The 14029-nt window shown below is 30.6% G+C and overlaps 1 protein-coding gene across 3 annotated transcripts in view; it reads right to left on the bottom strand.

The window, feature by feature from the left end:
- LOC143228833 (influenza virus NS1A-binding protein homolog) overlaps window positions 1-14029 on the bottom strand; it is a 50090-nt gene that overhangs the window by 12490 nt on the left and 23571 nt on the right. For 2 of the 3 annotated variants that reach the window (XR_013015468.1, XM_076460213.1), the window contains exons 2-5: window positions 7266-7459; window positions 4287-4471; window positions 1965-2089; window positions 1177-1439 (exon numbers count right to left, since the gene is read on the bottom strand). Coding sequence is in view for 2 of the 3 variants with exons in the window: in XM_076460213.1 (XP_076316328.1) it covers window positions 1177-1439; window positions 1965-2089; window positions 4287-4471; window positions 7266-7406 (714 nt within the window). In the remaining variant the exon portion in view is untranslated. Of the gene's footprint in view, window positions 1-1176; window positions 1440-1964; window positions 2090-4286; window positions 4472-7265; window positions 7460-13809; window positions 13950-14029 lie in introns of those variants that run through there. The other variant, XM_076460215.1, reaches the window with a different exon arrangement.

The following is a 14029-nucleotide window of genomic DNA, read 5'->3' as shown; positions in this document are numbered from 1 at the left end:
AAATTCTTCAGAAAAATTTAGTCTCTTTTACACAGTATGAAAATTCTTCAGAAAAATTTCCGATGTTCTAGCAACACTTCCAGTGCTTATCAGCTCGGACAAAACTTGTTTAGGGCTATTTTTACCTACCAAACAGCCCAGTGTAAGGCTTTTCGTATCTAAAATTAGAAAATTCACACTATCCGTAACAGAATTTTTGGAATGTTATCAAAATGTGTAGTTTGTCCTTACAGAATTTATATAAAAAAAATCTTTGTTGACACCTATGAGAGAAATAACATTGAGACAAACATGTGACCACTACTATGACCATTGTTGTTCACATTTATATACAAGACAAAATGCATGCTTGTTTTCACCTAGTCTTTCAACCCTATTGGGCCAATCTCAACCACAAATATTTTATGTAAACACTATGAACTATGAGGAATGTCCTAAGAAGGCCAAAATTGAATTTAACCTTTCTTCTATTTTGTAAAGCCTGTGGTTAATTATTCCCAGTCTATTGAGTCAATCTCAAACAACCTTGGCAGAATGATGTTGTAAACCTTGAATATTCAAAAAAAATTCATGGTCAAATTACTGGATTGATTTAAAACAACCACTTCTCACAGTCAGCAAGATGCAAGGTGTTCAAGGGTTAGGGCAGCTCAAACATCTTTATTTGTTGATATATTGAAAGAAAACTGCAAATATTGTTTATGAAGAAGCTCTTATAATTTCAAAATTGAGATAAAGCTTATATTCAAGTTATTGGCTCTGAAATATATAATGACTATTAAACTTGCATTTGTTTTATTTACATTTAAAAATTTACCATCAGTTGATTGGTATATTTCAGCTTGTAGGTTATAATCTCATCTAGTCCTACTTTTTCCCCATTTGTTTTCACTTTTTTTGAAGTTTCATTAGTAACAATTCAGGTCACATTCTGCGACACTGCCAAAGATATAAACCATAAAACTGACAGAGAGGAAAAAAATCACACGATAGCTACAAACCATTATATTTCCACGAGATATTTTGTTGTAAATTAATAATTTTTGTTTTAAAGATTAAGATATCAACTCTTAAATAATTGAAAATTAAAAACTGAAGTCTGGTGTGCTGACATGCACTTACACCTAAAAGATACAAGCTTCAATGTTAAGAAATAAATTAAAATATTTAACATACTTTCTCATAAACAAGGCCAGCTTTCAAATCATTTTCATTAAAGCATTTCTTTATCCAGTCCAAGACCATTTCACACAAGTGTTTATGATTGGTTGCTTGCATTTCTTCACTGGTCTTCTGCAACTGTTTAACCTGCATATGGGGAAGGCTTAAGAACATTTTCTCCTGTAGGATGTCATCAATGTTTTGTCTGATGTAATTATCCACTGATGCAATGAATTCAGGATCAGAGTCTGCTGAAACACCAGGGATGGAACGGACATCTACAATCGGTACAAGTCATTTATAAATCAGTGTGTGAAAATATACAGAAACTGAAAAATAAAAGGCCTCAAAAGAATTAACAACTATGCTATTTCTTTTTTACTACTTGCAAAATTTACAATCTTAAAAACACAAATATATCCAAGTTAAATATTCGATGTTGACAACCTTCCGTAGCACATTGGTAATGGATGTTGCTTTTCTTTACTGTTTGTATTTTTTCATTTCTTCACCAATTAGCTCCAAGTTTGTCTGCTGTTTGAGCAAAAACTGTTTGCTTGTATTGTAGCTCTGTCATACCTTGACCAATTTGAGACTTACTTATAGTTTTGGACTCAAAGAGTTCAAACTTTTATGATGCATTTAATCACATCCAAGGTACAAGAAATACTTTGCCCTAATTCTGCCATGGTTAGAGGATTTCTTGTTCCATAAAAAGAAAATTTTCCTTCTACATCTTAGATAAATTCAAAGTCTTCAATTATTCACATATAAAGAAGTTTAACTTATAACTGTTACAATACCTATACAATTGTCTGGCGTGAGATGTTTTATCAGGAAATCACGGCACTGTTTGGCAGCTGAAGTCATCCTCAGTTTCATAGCTGCTACATAGACTTCTTTGACTTTATCTGCAGGGATTTCAAGCCTATAAAGTCAGTTTGGGATAGTTATATATCTATTCATTAGACATGCGTATAGTAATTTCACAACAATCTTGTTAATTAATATTAGCTATCCAAAGTAGCAAAATAAATATGAAATGGTTAAGTTATGCACACAAATGAATGAATAAAAAATCGCATACGATACATTAATCATTTATTGCTTTATTTATCCATCTTGTGCTGGTTCAACAAGTTTTTCAAAGATAACCAGCTGGATAAATGTTACATTTTATTTTAGTCACAAACAGAGTTTCACAAATAATAAACAAAAATTTGACAAAATAATTTACATATATAAAAATGATTCTACAGTTCTATCTAGTACGAATGATGAAGAAATTTAAAAGTTTACCAAGTACCAGTATTCAAAATAAATCCATTCAACAACTAATATACATTCCAATTTGTTTTTCCTATTCATTGCCATTTTTGCCACAATATACAATATAACAAGCTTTCATATATTATAACCAAGTTGAAACAGTGGCTAACAATTTTTAAGCATCTGTCTTCAGTTTATTAAACTTCTGTATTGTTTCCATAAGATTCCCTTCCTCCTTATCAGATGCAACAAGAACCCCGATAGTTTTATTTTAACCAAAGCTTTTCACATCAACATATCTGAAAAACATGTTTTCATGTGTGCTAAAACATAATCTAGCTAGCAGCAACACTTCTTTACAACAGTACTCTTTGTAATCCAATTAGGTAATATTCAAGATTACCAACACGGCAGATGAAAGAAGCTTGAATTCGTTCAGGGATTTGATCACAGTTGTAACACCTGACAAAGTTTCATTTATTCTCTTGTTACATGGAGGGAAAATACATGGATATAGATATACCAACTGCACTTAGACCATACTTTTAACATATCTCCACAAAACATCTTCCAAGTTCATATTTATCAATGAAACTTTGTAGAATGGATAATAACTACCTGTTGTGGAGACAAGTGTAGATAGAGATTTCAAGTCTTCCACCTTTCGTCTTCAAGATATTATAGTGTTCTGGTGGACTGTGGAGAGCATGTTATGATTGGTTGGATTACTGGAGGAAAGATTTCCTGTAGATTCAACCAATAGCAGCCACAGGTTACTTACCTCTAATCCAGAATCTCTGTTCAGTGAAGGTTTAATAGTACTAATATAAAATGATTATTTGATTTTTTTTGTCTTCCAGAATTTGTGTCAATGATTCCAGTTTTCTCCCAGTTTATTCTGTGTCCAGTTGATGTGGTGTGCTCTGCAATGGCTGAATTTTGTGTTTTCATGAGTCTTGTACTATCTTTGTTTTTCTATTCTTGTCAAGAGTTTTCTTCCCGTTTCTTCAAATGTATGTATTGTTACAGAAACATGGAATTTCATAGATGAAATATGAGTCTCTTTGGTAGGTCATTGTTTTGTTTTTTAACCAGAATGGACCTTAATGTATTGTAGGATTTCCACCAGATTTCTATGTTGCATTCTTTTAGCTATGCGTTTGTGAGTTTTTCCAATTAGAAACAGTGATAATCCAACCAATCATAACATGCTCTCCACAATCCACCAGAACACTATAAAAGATGACACCTTCACACATGCACTGACTTGAAGACTTTCAAAACGTCATCTTCTACATTTGTGTCTCAGACAGTTGCCGTCCATTCTACAAAGTTTCATCATGAATTCTCTGCCTAAACAACCTATCAAATAGTATTTACATTTTATTAGTACAAACAATCACATTTTTTATATTAAATTCCCACCCCTATTAGTTGTATAAAACAGTCCAGCAATAAGTTTTATTTATGATTCTTCCTGGTTAATCAGTATTACCCAAGAATATTCTATGTAAAAATTAGTTTCTATACTAATTTTGTTTTCTATCTAATGAGGATTAAACAGTATGCTTCTCTTATTAAACTAATCTCCCCCCCAACATTCAATCAAGATAAACCCCAAAACTGTTCATTCACATAATGTGTTAAACATCACTACACTACAGCAGGCATTTCAAATATATTAACACTGATGCATTTGCTTTTAGTAAAAATCAAATGGATGTTTTATATTATGTTGTAAAGTGGAACTTTAAAAAAAATCAAATTATTCCACAAAAACAAAAGCAATGAATCACTACTTTGGTGAACTGATATTTGCAGTTGAAAGCCAATTGATTAGTACTGTCAGCACTAACCTAGCTGTGTATGCATAGTCCACAAGCATTTCAAAAGCATCAATATCAAAGCTGCCATTGGTTTTGTACTGACAAACCTGGCCACCATTGGGATCAGTAGAAAACAGCTCAAAAAGGTACGGACTAGCACTGGCCAGGACAGCTCGATGACAATGTACTTCTCGAACGTCTTGAGCCGTTTCAACCTGGATGAATTAAAACAGAATTAAGGAAAAATATCTACCTATATACTTAGCAAATAAGCAAAAATCAAAACTGAAAAAAAAAATGTTAATGTTAGGTTTTTCACATCTAGATCTATACAAAAGTTTTTTTCAGAATATATAAAATAAAATCAGACTCTAGAGTCACAAAAGTTTGCCTATTTTAGTTTTAAAAATTTGGTTGTAGGTTAATAAAACAGTAATAGCAATTAATGTCAGTATTGCTAACTAATAAATTTCTAGATGGATTTTTTGTTTTTTACTTCACGAGGTTTAACCTGACAATCTGACGTCAGTATTGCTAACTGACAAATTTCTAGACGGATTTTTGTTTTTACTTCATGAGGTTTAACCTGACAATCTGACGTCAGTATTGCTAACTGACAAATTTCTAGACGGATTTTTGTTTTTAACTTCACGAGGTTTAACCTGACAATCTGACATCAGTATTGCTAACTGACAAATTTCTAGACGGATTTTTGTTTTTAACTTCACGAGGTTTAACCTGATAATCTGACATCAGTATTGCTAACTGACAAATTTCTAGACGGATTTTTGTTTTTAACTTCACGAGATTAATAAAACAGTAATAGCAATTAATCTCAGTATTGCTAACTGACAAATTTCTAGACGGATTTTTGTTTTTAACTTCACGAGGTTTAACCTGACAATCTGACATCAGTATTGCTAACTGACAAATTTCTAGACGGATTTTTGTTTTTAACTTCATGAGGTTTAACCTGACAATCTGACCAGAGTTGCATTTTGATCAACTCTTATGAACACTCAAACACGCTATAAAAATAGTTTATTCACTTATTTTTGCTCTAATTCACTGTGTAGTAAAGTAGATTTATGGTGAGTAAGCAACTACTTGATTCATCAGCCGGCTAACGTTATTTACAAAGGAACTTAAACTTTTTAAAGCAGTAAAAATATTATTCAAAGTACAAAAAAGTCCCTAAACAAAAATTACAATAATGAAACGGTACAAGTAGTTTGCGAAAGGTTTTTAATTTAAACCATTTTTGAAAATTTATTTCAATTACTTTACAGAAGTTAAGATGTTTGGTGTGGATGGAAACTGGTGTGGCTAAGTCATGAATGTTTCATTTAACAAAGTCTATTACTGTCACTGCTAACACTTGCCCTATGCTAAATAGTATAAAATAATAAATTAGGTTTTTTTTATTGTTTTTTTTAATAACAATTACTGCCTACAACTGTACCAATGTCAACAAATCACAAGTGTGTGTATATAAATACAATGTTTGTGCAACTTGCACAACATTTGTGTTTATACTCCAACAAACCAGTTGGTGTCCATTAACCCTTTTGCTACTGGTCACATGCTTCATCGTTGAAATTTTATCAAACTACCATTTTATGAATTTATGTTAAGTCTGGAATCAAATTATAGATTATAATTCAAACTTTACTACACATGAATTAATTTATTAAAACTAAATATTAAATGAACACATCTAAACAGATTTTAGTCACACAGTATGCTGAATGCAGCAGTTTAAAATTAGATCTTTATGATGTCAAAATAGTAAGTATAATTTTGTACAAATTAGGAACTGATATTATCAACCTATGTCCAGCAGCAACCAAGTACAAAGGTCATAGTGAGAATTGTTTGCTTTAATTGTTCTATATTTTAAGAAAAATAAGTTAATAATTTACTTCTAAATAATAATTATACACATATATGTAATGTACAATAATTGAAATGTGGCTGTATATTACAAAATACTAGTCCATTAAAACACATTCAAGATAGGGAAGACTAAAGGTCAGTTTTATATTACTAAATATATAATACAAGTGCACATTCACCACGTCAAAGCAAAAGTCGTGTAAAGTTAACTAAGCATGAGTGGACATACAACAACAAAATATATCTATAGCATTATGAGACTTAAACTAAACATCTTACAATATGTAGCCACTAGCATGACAAGAACAATTTTCTTATTTAAGGTTCAGATTGGTCAAGCGAGACCCCACAGTGTATAGAAAACAAAAGTTACTCAATACAAACATTTAAAATGTATTTGGGTGGTTTTAAGAGTTTTGCAAGCAATATCTCAGATTTTGTGGATGAAGTGTTTTGTTTGTTTTATAACAACTGAAATCACTTTGCTCTCAGACTACTAACAAAACACTACTTTCAAAAGAAATCTTTAGTAAAACTATTTAATTAAAAAAAAAAAAATCGATTTTTTTTATATAAAATACTTGTAACTGTACTAAAAAGATACACATGATGTATCAAAGGTTACAGTGCAAATACTTAACATGTGCAACTTTGCAGACAAACTTGTGTACGTTATACTGAGCCTGTACCAAAAGAATTAACTGACCACTTAATAATGTACAGCTTATTGACTCCTGTTATCAGGTTTTCTTTGGTCAAGAATACTTAATATTTCTTGACCATACACACCACTTCTGAACATTTCTCTGCCCAAGTTAACTTCCAATAGTTACAAAACTGATAACCAATGGATTACAATCCAAACATGGGCTTTAATAAGTCCTACAAGCAGATGGAATTTATAATGAAAGTACATACACACACACATATATATATTACAAAGATATATAGAATTACTAAGGAGTGTTTGATAGAAGAAAATTTGTTTAGCAAATTCTACTAACATTATCCTTTGTTTCTTCTTCAAAATGTAATACTTATCCAATGTTGTTTTAAGACTTTTCACAGATATAAAAAAAATACTTGCATCACTTGGACACCAGAAAACAATACCTGCAAAACAACATCAGAGAACTGCTTGTTTTTTCGCAACTTATTCAGGTTCAACAAAGTTTGAACAGCATAGTTATTATCTTCAAAGATAAGGTATTCCATCTCTCCAGGTTTGGGACCTGCATCTTCTATTTCTTCCATGATGTAAAACTAAGAACTCCAGAGGTTCTTTGCAGATAGTCAAACTGCCTGCCCTATATAAAAGAAATATATATATACATACAAATGAACACAAATTAAAAAAACAAACAAATAATAAAGTTTACATGCACACAAGTTTTCACTGTGAAAACAGCCAGTGATTAAGCAATTTTCAAATTTTGTAATTAATTGCTATCTGTAAATATATTCAACAAGTCAGAAGTGGTAATTACTTGTGCATAATTCACTATTTATGCTTCACCTATGTAAAGTTTTACCAAGATAGTAGCAAAGAAGGATTTTATGTAAACATATTATAATGTCTTAAAAAAAATCAGAAACAAGTGATTAGGTCAGAGTATACAAATATTTGAACATTGTATCAAAAAGTTGTTTTACAAAGAAATATTATTTGAGACTAAATTAACATTCAAACAAGTAATGCATCACCTGAAATCTAAACACCACCACCAAGCACAGTGATATATGGAATACTGGATATATCAAAGCTATATTAAGTTTATACAAACAATTAAAAGATTTACCCATTTACTGATAATTGTTAAAACAATACTGCATACTCTATAAATTATGTTTATAACTATTCACTTGTTTGACATGTTCTTAGGCAGAAAAAACTTCATTCTTGTATCTATGGGTATGCAGCTACTCAGATAACATTTTTGTGCTTGAAATTCTCAAATAGATGACATGGTCTAATGGAAAACTAATTCAATCCTTAATATCTGAGTGGTAGATATGACAAATACTGCATAACATAGAAAAACTTGATAATTTGTACCATTACGCCTTGTTACACCTTAGGTTTAGAAATACAGTGGTTATTTTATTAAAAACTTCCTGTGTATATGCATTAATTATTAATGATACTTCTGCAGAACTGATTGGATAAAGGCACTCAACTTTTTTGTGGTGTATCCTAAAGACAACATAACGAGAGGACACAAATTTAAGATGACAAAAAGACAGTCAAGACTACAGTTACAGTTTACCAGGATAAGCTTCCAGAATGACTTGTAACCATCAGTAGTGATGGCTAGCACCTCACAGGAATTTAAGAGTTAAATCAATAAATTTACTTTCAAGATTTGGTGTACAAAGATAACCTTGAAGGACCAAACGGCTCCTTGCTGTCTGTATGCCATTTGTAACTGCTCCTTTTCCAACAAAATTAAAATCAACGGAATGTACGTAAACATATCACACTTACTGGATCACTACTTGTTACAGTAATATTTTTAATAAATGTTTTCAGATTTTCTTTGGTCAAGATGATATACTTTCTTCACCATACACACCACTTCTGAAACTTTATCTGCCCAGATAAGTTGTCCAGTGGTTAATACTGCTAATAACCACCATTTGTACTATCTGGACCTCTACACTATTAATACAGAACCAATTCAAATATTTGAAATATACAATACCACTAATTGATCAAACTTTTATTCCACGTGAAAATACAAATTAAAAATCTTAATGATTTAAGAATGCATTTATTTCTCTTTCACAAATATAGTCACAATGTATAAACTTAGACTGCCGAATTGTTATACACATGTTGATAAGTTGCATGTACAACCTGTTATTAATTCTTAAGACACTAATAATGCCATTATAATTTTATATACAAGTTTAAACATTATTCTAGACACTTGGCCCTCTACTGATGATGACTAAAACAAAGAAAGTATTGGAATAAAATATTCTAGGATATATTTCCAAACCTTAAAGTTTGTATATTGAAAATTGAGGACACTACACACCTGAAAATTTGCATTTGTGAGATTTAAAAAATGCTTAAAATTTTAGATCAATAACTGTTAACAGAAAATTAACATTTCTTGGACTTTTTCTTTTACATATTGATTACTAAAACCACTTTATAGAAGTAAATACATGTTTTAAATTTTATTCGTACATTTTCCTTCTAATTACAGGTTGTAGTAATACTTGTGTAGTTTTGTGTACGTTCTTATAAAAAAAATAGTCTTACCACTTTCATGCAAAAAAAAAAACATATCTTGAAAAATAAAACCATTACCCATTGAATTAGGAACTTAACTCACAATCTGTGATGAGTAATTAATTACACAAGCGTCACAACAACAATCAATATTAGGGTTTCAATATCTGCAACCACCTAATTAAAACCTGATGTTTGTTGATAAGTGCAAAACTAGTTAATTGGCTATTTGTACTCTATCTGCTGAAGATTTAATGCTAAAACTGGACTTTGATAAATGGTACTGATGAAAGGTAATTAGTAAACTTGGATGATATTTAAACTTGTAGGTACTTGTACACTATTAGAAATGTTCAAGCATTGCAGAACAGCTTAAAGTAGTTGGTAAATACACAAGTAAAGCTTTTAAGTTAGTTTGGATTACATGTTTAATATAGCTATGGATCAGTTCTACAGCATGATTAAATTGGAAAATCTGAGAAGGCAAACAAACATTGTAGACTAGGTCTACTACAGTGACCTAAGAATGAGAGATTAAGCTGCTTTTATATGGAAGTGAATTCAAGAACATTGAATTACTAGCTTTTGAATAGACTTTTACAACAATGTTAATGGCATTATTGAGACAAAATTACATCTGTCACAAGAATACTCAAAGGATTTTGATTTTTAAACACACTTCCAACATGTATTCTTACTGTTAAATCTGTACATAACAGTTAACGATTGAGATGGATATTAATTAAGTTTAATTATGCAACTAGCAGCAATCAATATCTATACATATCTTTAAATGTTACATTATACTGATTGGCCAGCAGCGTTTACATCATCTTAAAGAAGCCACACCAAAAAAAGCCATTTGGCTAAAAGCCATTTTGATGCTGTGCTATAAGGTTTCAACATTAAACGTATCAATGTGTTCACCTCTCCAGAATCTACCACTGGTGAAAAATATATTTTAATTACTTTAAATTCAAAAATTAATTATACAAAGATTTGTCAGACGAACAAACAGGTTAAAAGTTCTGGCCACGATTTGGAAAACTTTTTAACTTTACTCTGCAATATGAAATGGAAATACTTCCCTTACTGATCAGTTACACATATACCATTTTATAAACACTGAGTCCAGTTTCTTGCACTTTAACATGCCATTTATATTAACACCCAGCGTAAACACAAATGGATTGTGAAATCAGCTTTATTTGTATATAGAAAGAAATTACATCCATAATTTCTTTTTACCAAATGTAACAAAAAAACTTTCCTTATGAAATGACTTTGTACTAACAGTAAAAAACACTTAAAACAAGGAAAAGAAATTTTATGATAGAGAAGATTTACTGTGTGCAAAAAATGTGAAACATTATAAATAGTAATAATTAAGATATAATTTACATACATTAAACTAGTGCTGTTAAGCCTGCTACAGCATTATCAAACTACATTGATTTTGATATATTAATTCTGATTGCAGGATATTACCTTGCATAATTAAAAACAAAGAAAATCATAACTATTAATAAAAAGGCGTGGTTTTGGAATCACGTCATCAGGCTATTTTATCTCTACCTGACTGAATTATTTCCCAACAGTTGAATGGGTATATTATTGGAGTAACTTGTGTACCTGTTACTGACGTCATTTATACAGGTGGACATCCTCCTGTTCTTCCCCGAGAAAATAGAATGATGTTTGCCACTGACCTATATGTTAATGGATCCTCACCTGATACAAGATACAATTTGTTGCATGCTTCTTTCTGGATGGTCATGAAACCCCACACTGATCCATATTTATTTGCTTTTTGATGTCAATTATTAATTAACCCAAAGGTTACCAGTGTGATCAACTTTCACATCAAACACCACTATTCATTCTTATTTTGTTTACATGTCACAGAGTTCAAAGCTCAGATATTTCATAAAATAAACTATTTTAATTAGACAAAGTACACAAGATAACTTCTATAATGATGTTTTACTAATGGGATCATGGAGGTTCATCAGCATTTTCTATATCCAAGACAACAGCAGGTATCAGTTTTAGGCAATTTTTTTAGTAATGATTTTGTTTGTATCTACAGTATAAAAACATAACTATTTTCAACAAACACCACACTCATCATGGTAGCATCGACACCTTTTCACTTGCCAATTACAAGTAACAACATTACAGAATATTCTGCATTAGTTTTGTTAAGAAAATTTTCTTCCATGTAATTTGCATTTTCCAATCATTTTTTTTAAATGTTTTATCTTATATTCAACTGAAAATTGTTTGAAAATTGTTTTATTGAAATAGAACCACTTATTTCTAATGAGACACCATTTTTATGCAACAATAAAATTGACAAAGTTCTCACTTTCAAACTTAAAATGTTTGAAAAAAATAAAATAAAAAGGTAGAAGATGGAAACATTTGGGTGAAACATTATCCGTATCCCATAAAAAAACATTTATTATATTTATGTACATGTTTATTATTTTATGTTTATAAATTAAAGATGATCCATTTTCTATTATATTTAATTTCTTTCTGTACACAAGTCCCAACTAGGTAGCAATCCCCACACACATACATTTGTTTTAAACCATCCAAGACCTTGCCAAACTCTCTTCCCAAAAGTCATCAAGTAAACCCAAATCCAACTTTTGTTCTCATAAGAATGTCATTACCTTTTAAAGGAATATAAAACAACCAATGAGAAGATTTTACCATTGTGAAACCAGTGGCTTTCAAACAAAACTGAACTTTTAGAAGGTGACTTTGCAAGGGGCCTTATTCTTCTCATTTGTAAACTTTTCCCACTATTGATCCAAGACAAACCTATAATTACACAAATAACACCTCCCTTGAAAACAGCTTTCTAATGCCCTAGCACCTATCTACTACTCATAACTTTAAAAATAACAAGTGACTCAGATATCTGATGTTTCATTTTTTCGAAACCCTTGGGGAGATATCTGGTCCAGGAGCCTTCGTTCTTTAAATTACTTGTTTTTTTTAACAAGCTCAGAAACTGATTGTCCTATTCACTCTTCCCTCTAGAAGTATTAAAACTAAAGAGATGTCAATGTTGATTTGAAGCAACAGTTTTGAAATCTTGAAGTTATAGCCACAGTTGATACATTAACAAAGTTTGTGTAAGCAACATACAAACCTGAGAAACTTGAATGCAAAGTGAAACTCAAATTATATTTAACACAAACTACAAAACAAAAACTATTTTTATCAACAGGCATTTTATATGCATTACAAAAATATGACCATTAAATTTCTATGTTTCTGGGGATCCAATTGAGGTGTTTAAGAAAATTGAAAACATTAAGCATCAACTCCCTTCCCATACTTAATGCAAATAATGATATGTGTCAAAGGGATAAATTTTAAAAGGATAAGAGTCATCTTTGGCTAAGAGGTTTTATAGTTTCTAGAAAAGAGATTGCCTTTAGATGTAGTGGATACAACACACTTTAAACAGTTAGGAAGACTTGATTCATATATAAATAAGAACTGGTGGCACTTATTTTTTTTTAAAAAAAAAAATGACAGCTTAGATAAACTAACAGATCCTTTGTTGTCCGTGGATTTTCGCTGGAAACTAACTGCCAGTAAAACTACTTTCTAGTGTCGCACAAAAACCAAACTAATTTTGCACCTGAAGTCTAGGATATACAAGTACTGTTACCACTTCTGAGTCTGCACTGACAGTGAACTTCATATAATAACACCTTAGCCTGCAGTATTAATACTCAATATATTAAACTGCACTTTTTAAAGTGCACACATCTGTATTTAATTTTACAAGTTCAAAACTTGTCTTTTGATTTTATGAAAATTAAAAATAACTGATCATGTTTGTCGTCTTTTACTACGAATAGAAAATATTCTCGAGTTCAAACATAAACCTATCACCACGTTTTATATAAAATGTTTACATTATCAGACATTAAAAAACAGAAACTCAGTAAAACTGTTAACCCTAATTAACGACCACGTGGGAACTTGCTCACAGAATGATAGTTAGAACATACGTGTATAACGTATATGGTGCACTTGCCGTTAGAATTCACTTCAAAAGTTAAAATTAAAACAAAGTGTATGACATTCTAATAATCGAAGAAAAGTGTTCATTTATACAGATAAATAAAAAAACTTCCTTATTAATTAATATTTAATTGAACTTTTAAGTTAATGCCTAAAAAAACACTTTAAAATCAACTTAAAAGGTTCAACTCAGCAACTTAAGTTTATACAATGCATAAAGAATAATTTATATTGCGAAGTTATTTCACAATGGACTTACAACTAACTAGTGAAGAAAAATAATTTTGTAATATTAACATTTGCTAAAGACAAATGTGCTTAAATTAAACGAGTTAACAGTAATGATTAAACCAGTTACACTACCTTATACTCTCAGCGATATCATATAAGAGAAAGGACCTGTACAACACAATGCATATTCACGTTTTCACCACCCTACCGGAGAAACTACGAAATATTATTGTATAAATAGAAATCCCTCGAAATTACAATTAAAAACACTTATCTATATTCACTTTCTTCACTTTGAAATCGGAATAATTTAATCGACTGTCTGCAATTTATAAGTAATATCATCTGATAA

This window comes from Tachypleus tridentatus, chromosome 10, assembly GCF_004210375.1.
Source record: "Tachypleus tridentatus isolate NWPU-2018 chromosome 10, ASM421037v1, whole genome shotgun sequence".
NCBI lineage: Eukaryota > Metazoa > Arthropoda > Merostomata > Xiphosura > Limulidae > Tachypleus > Tachypleus tridentatus.
This window is presented reverse-complemented; position numbering and strand designations above follow the sequence as displayed.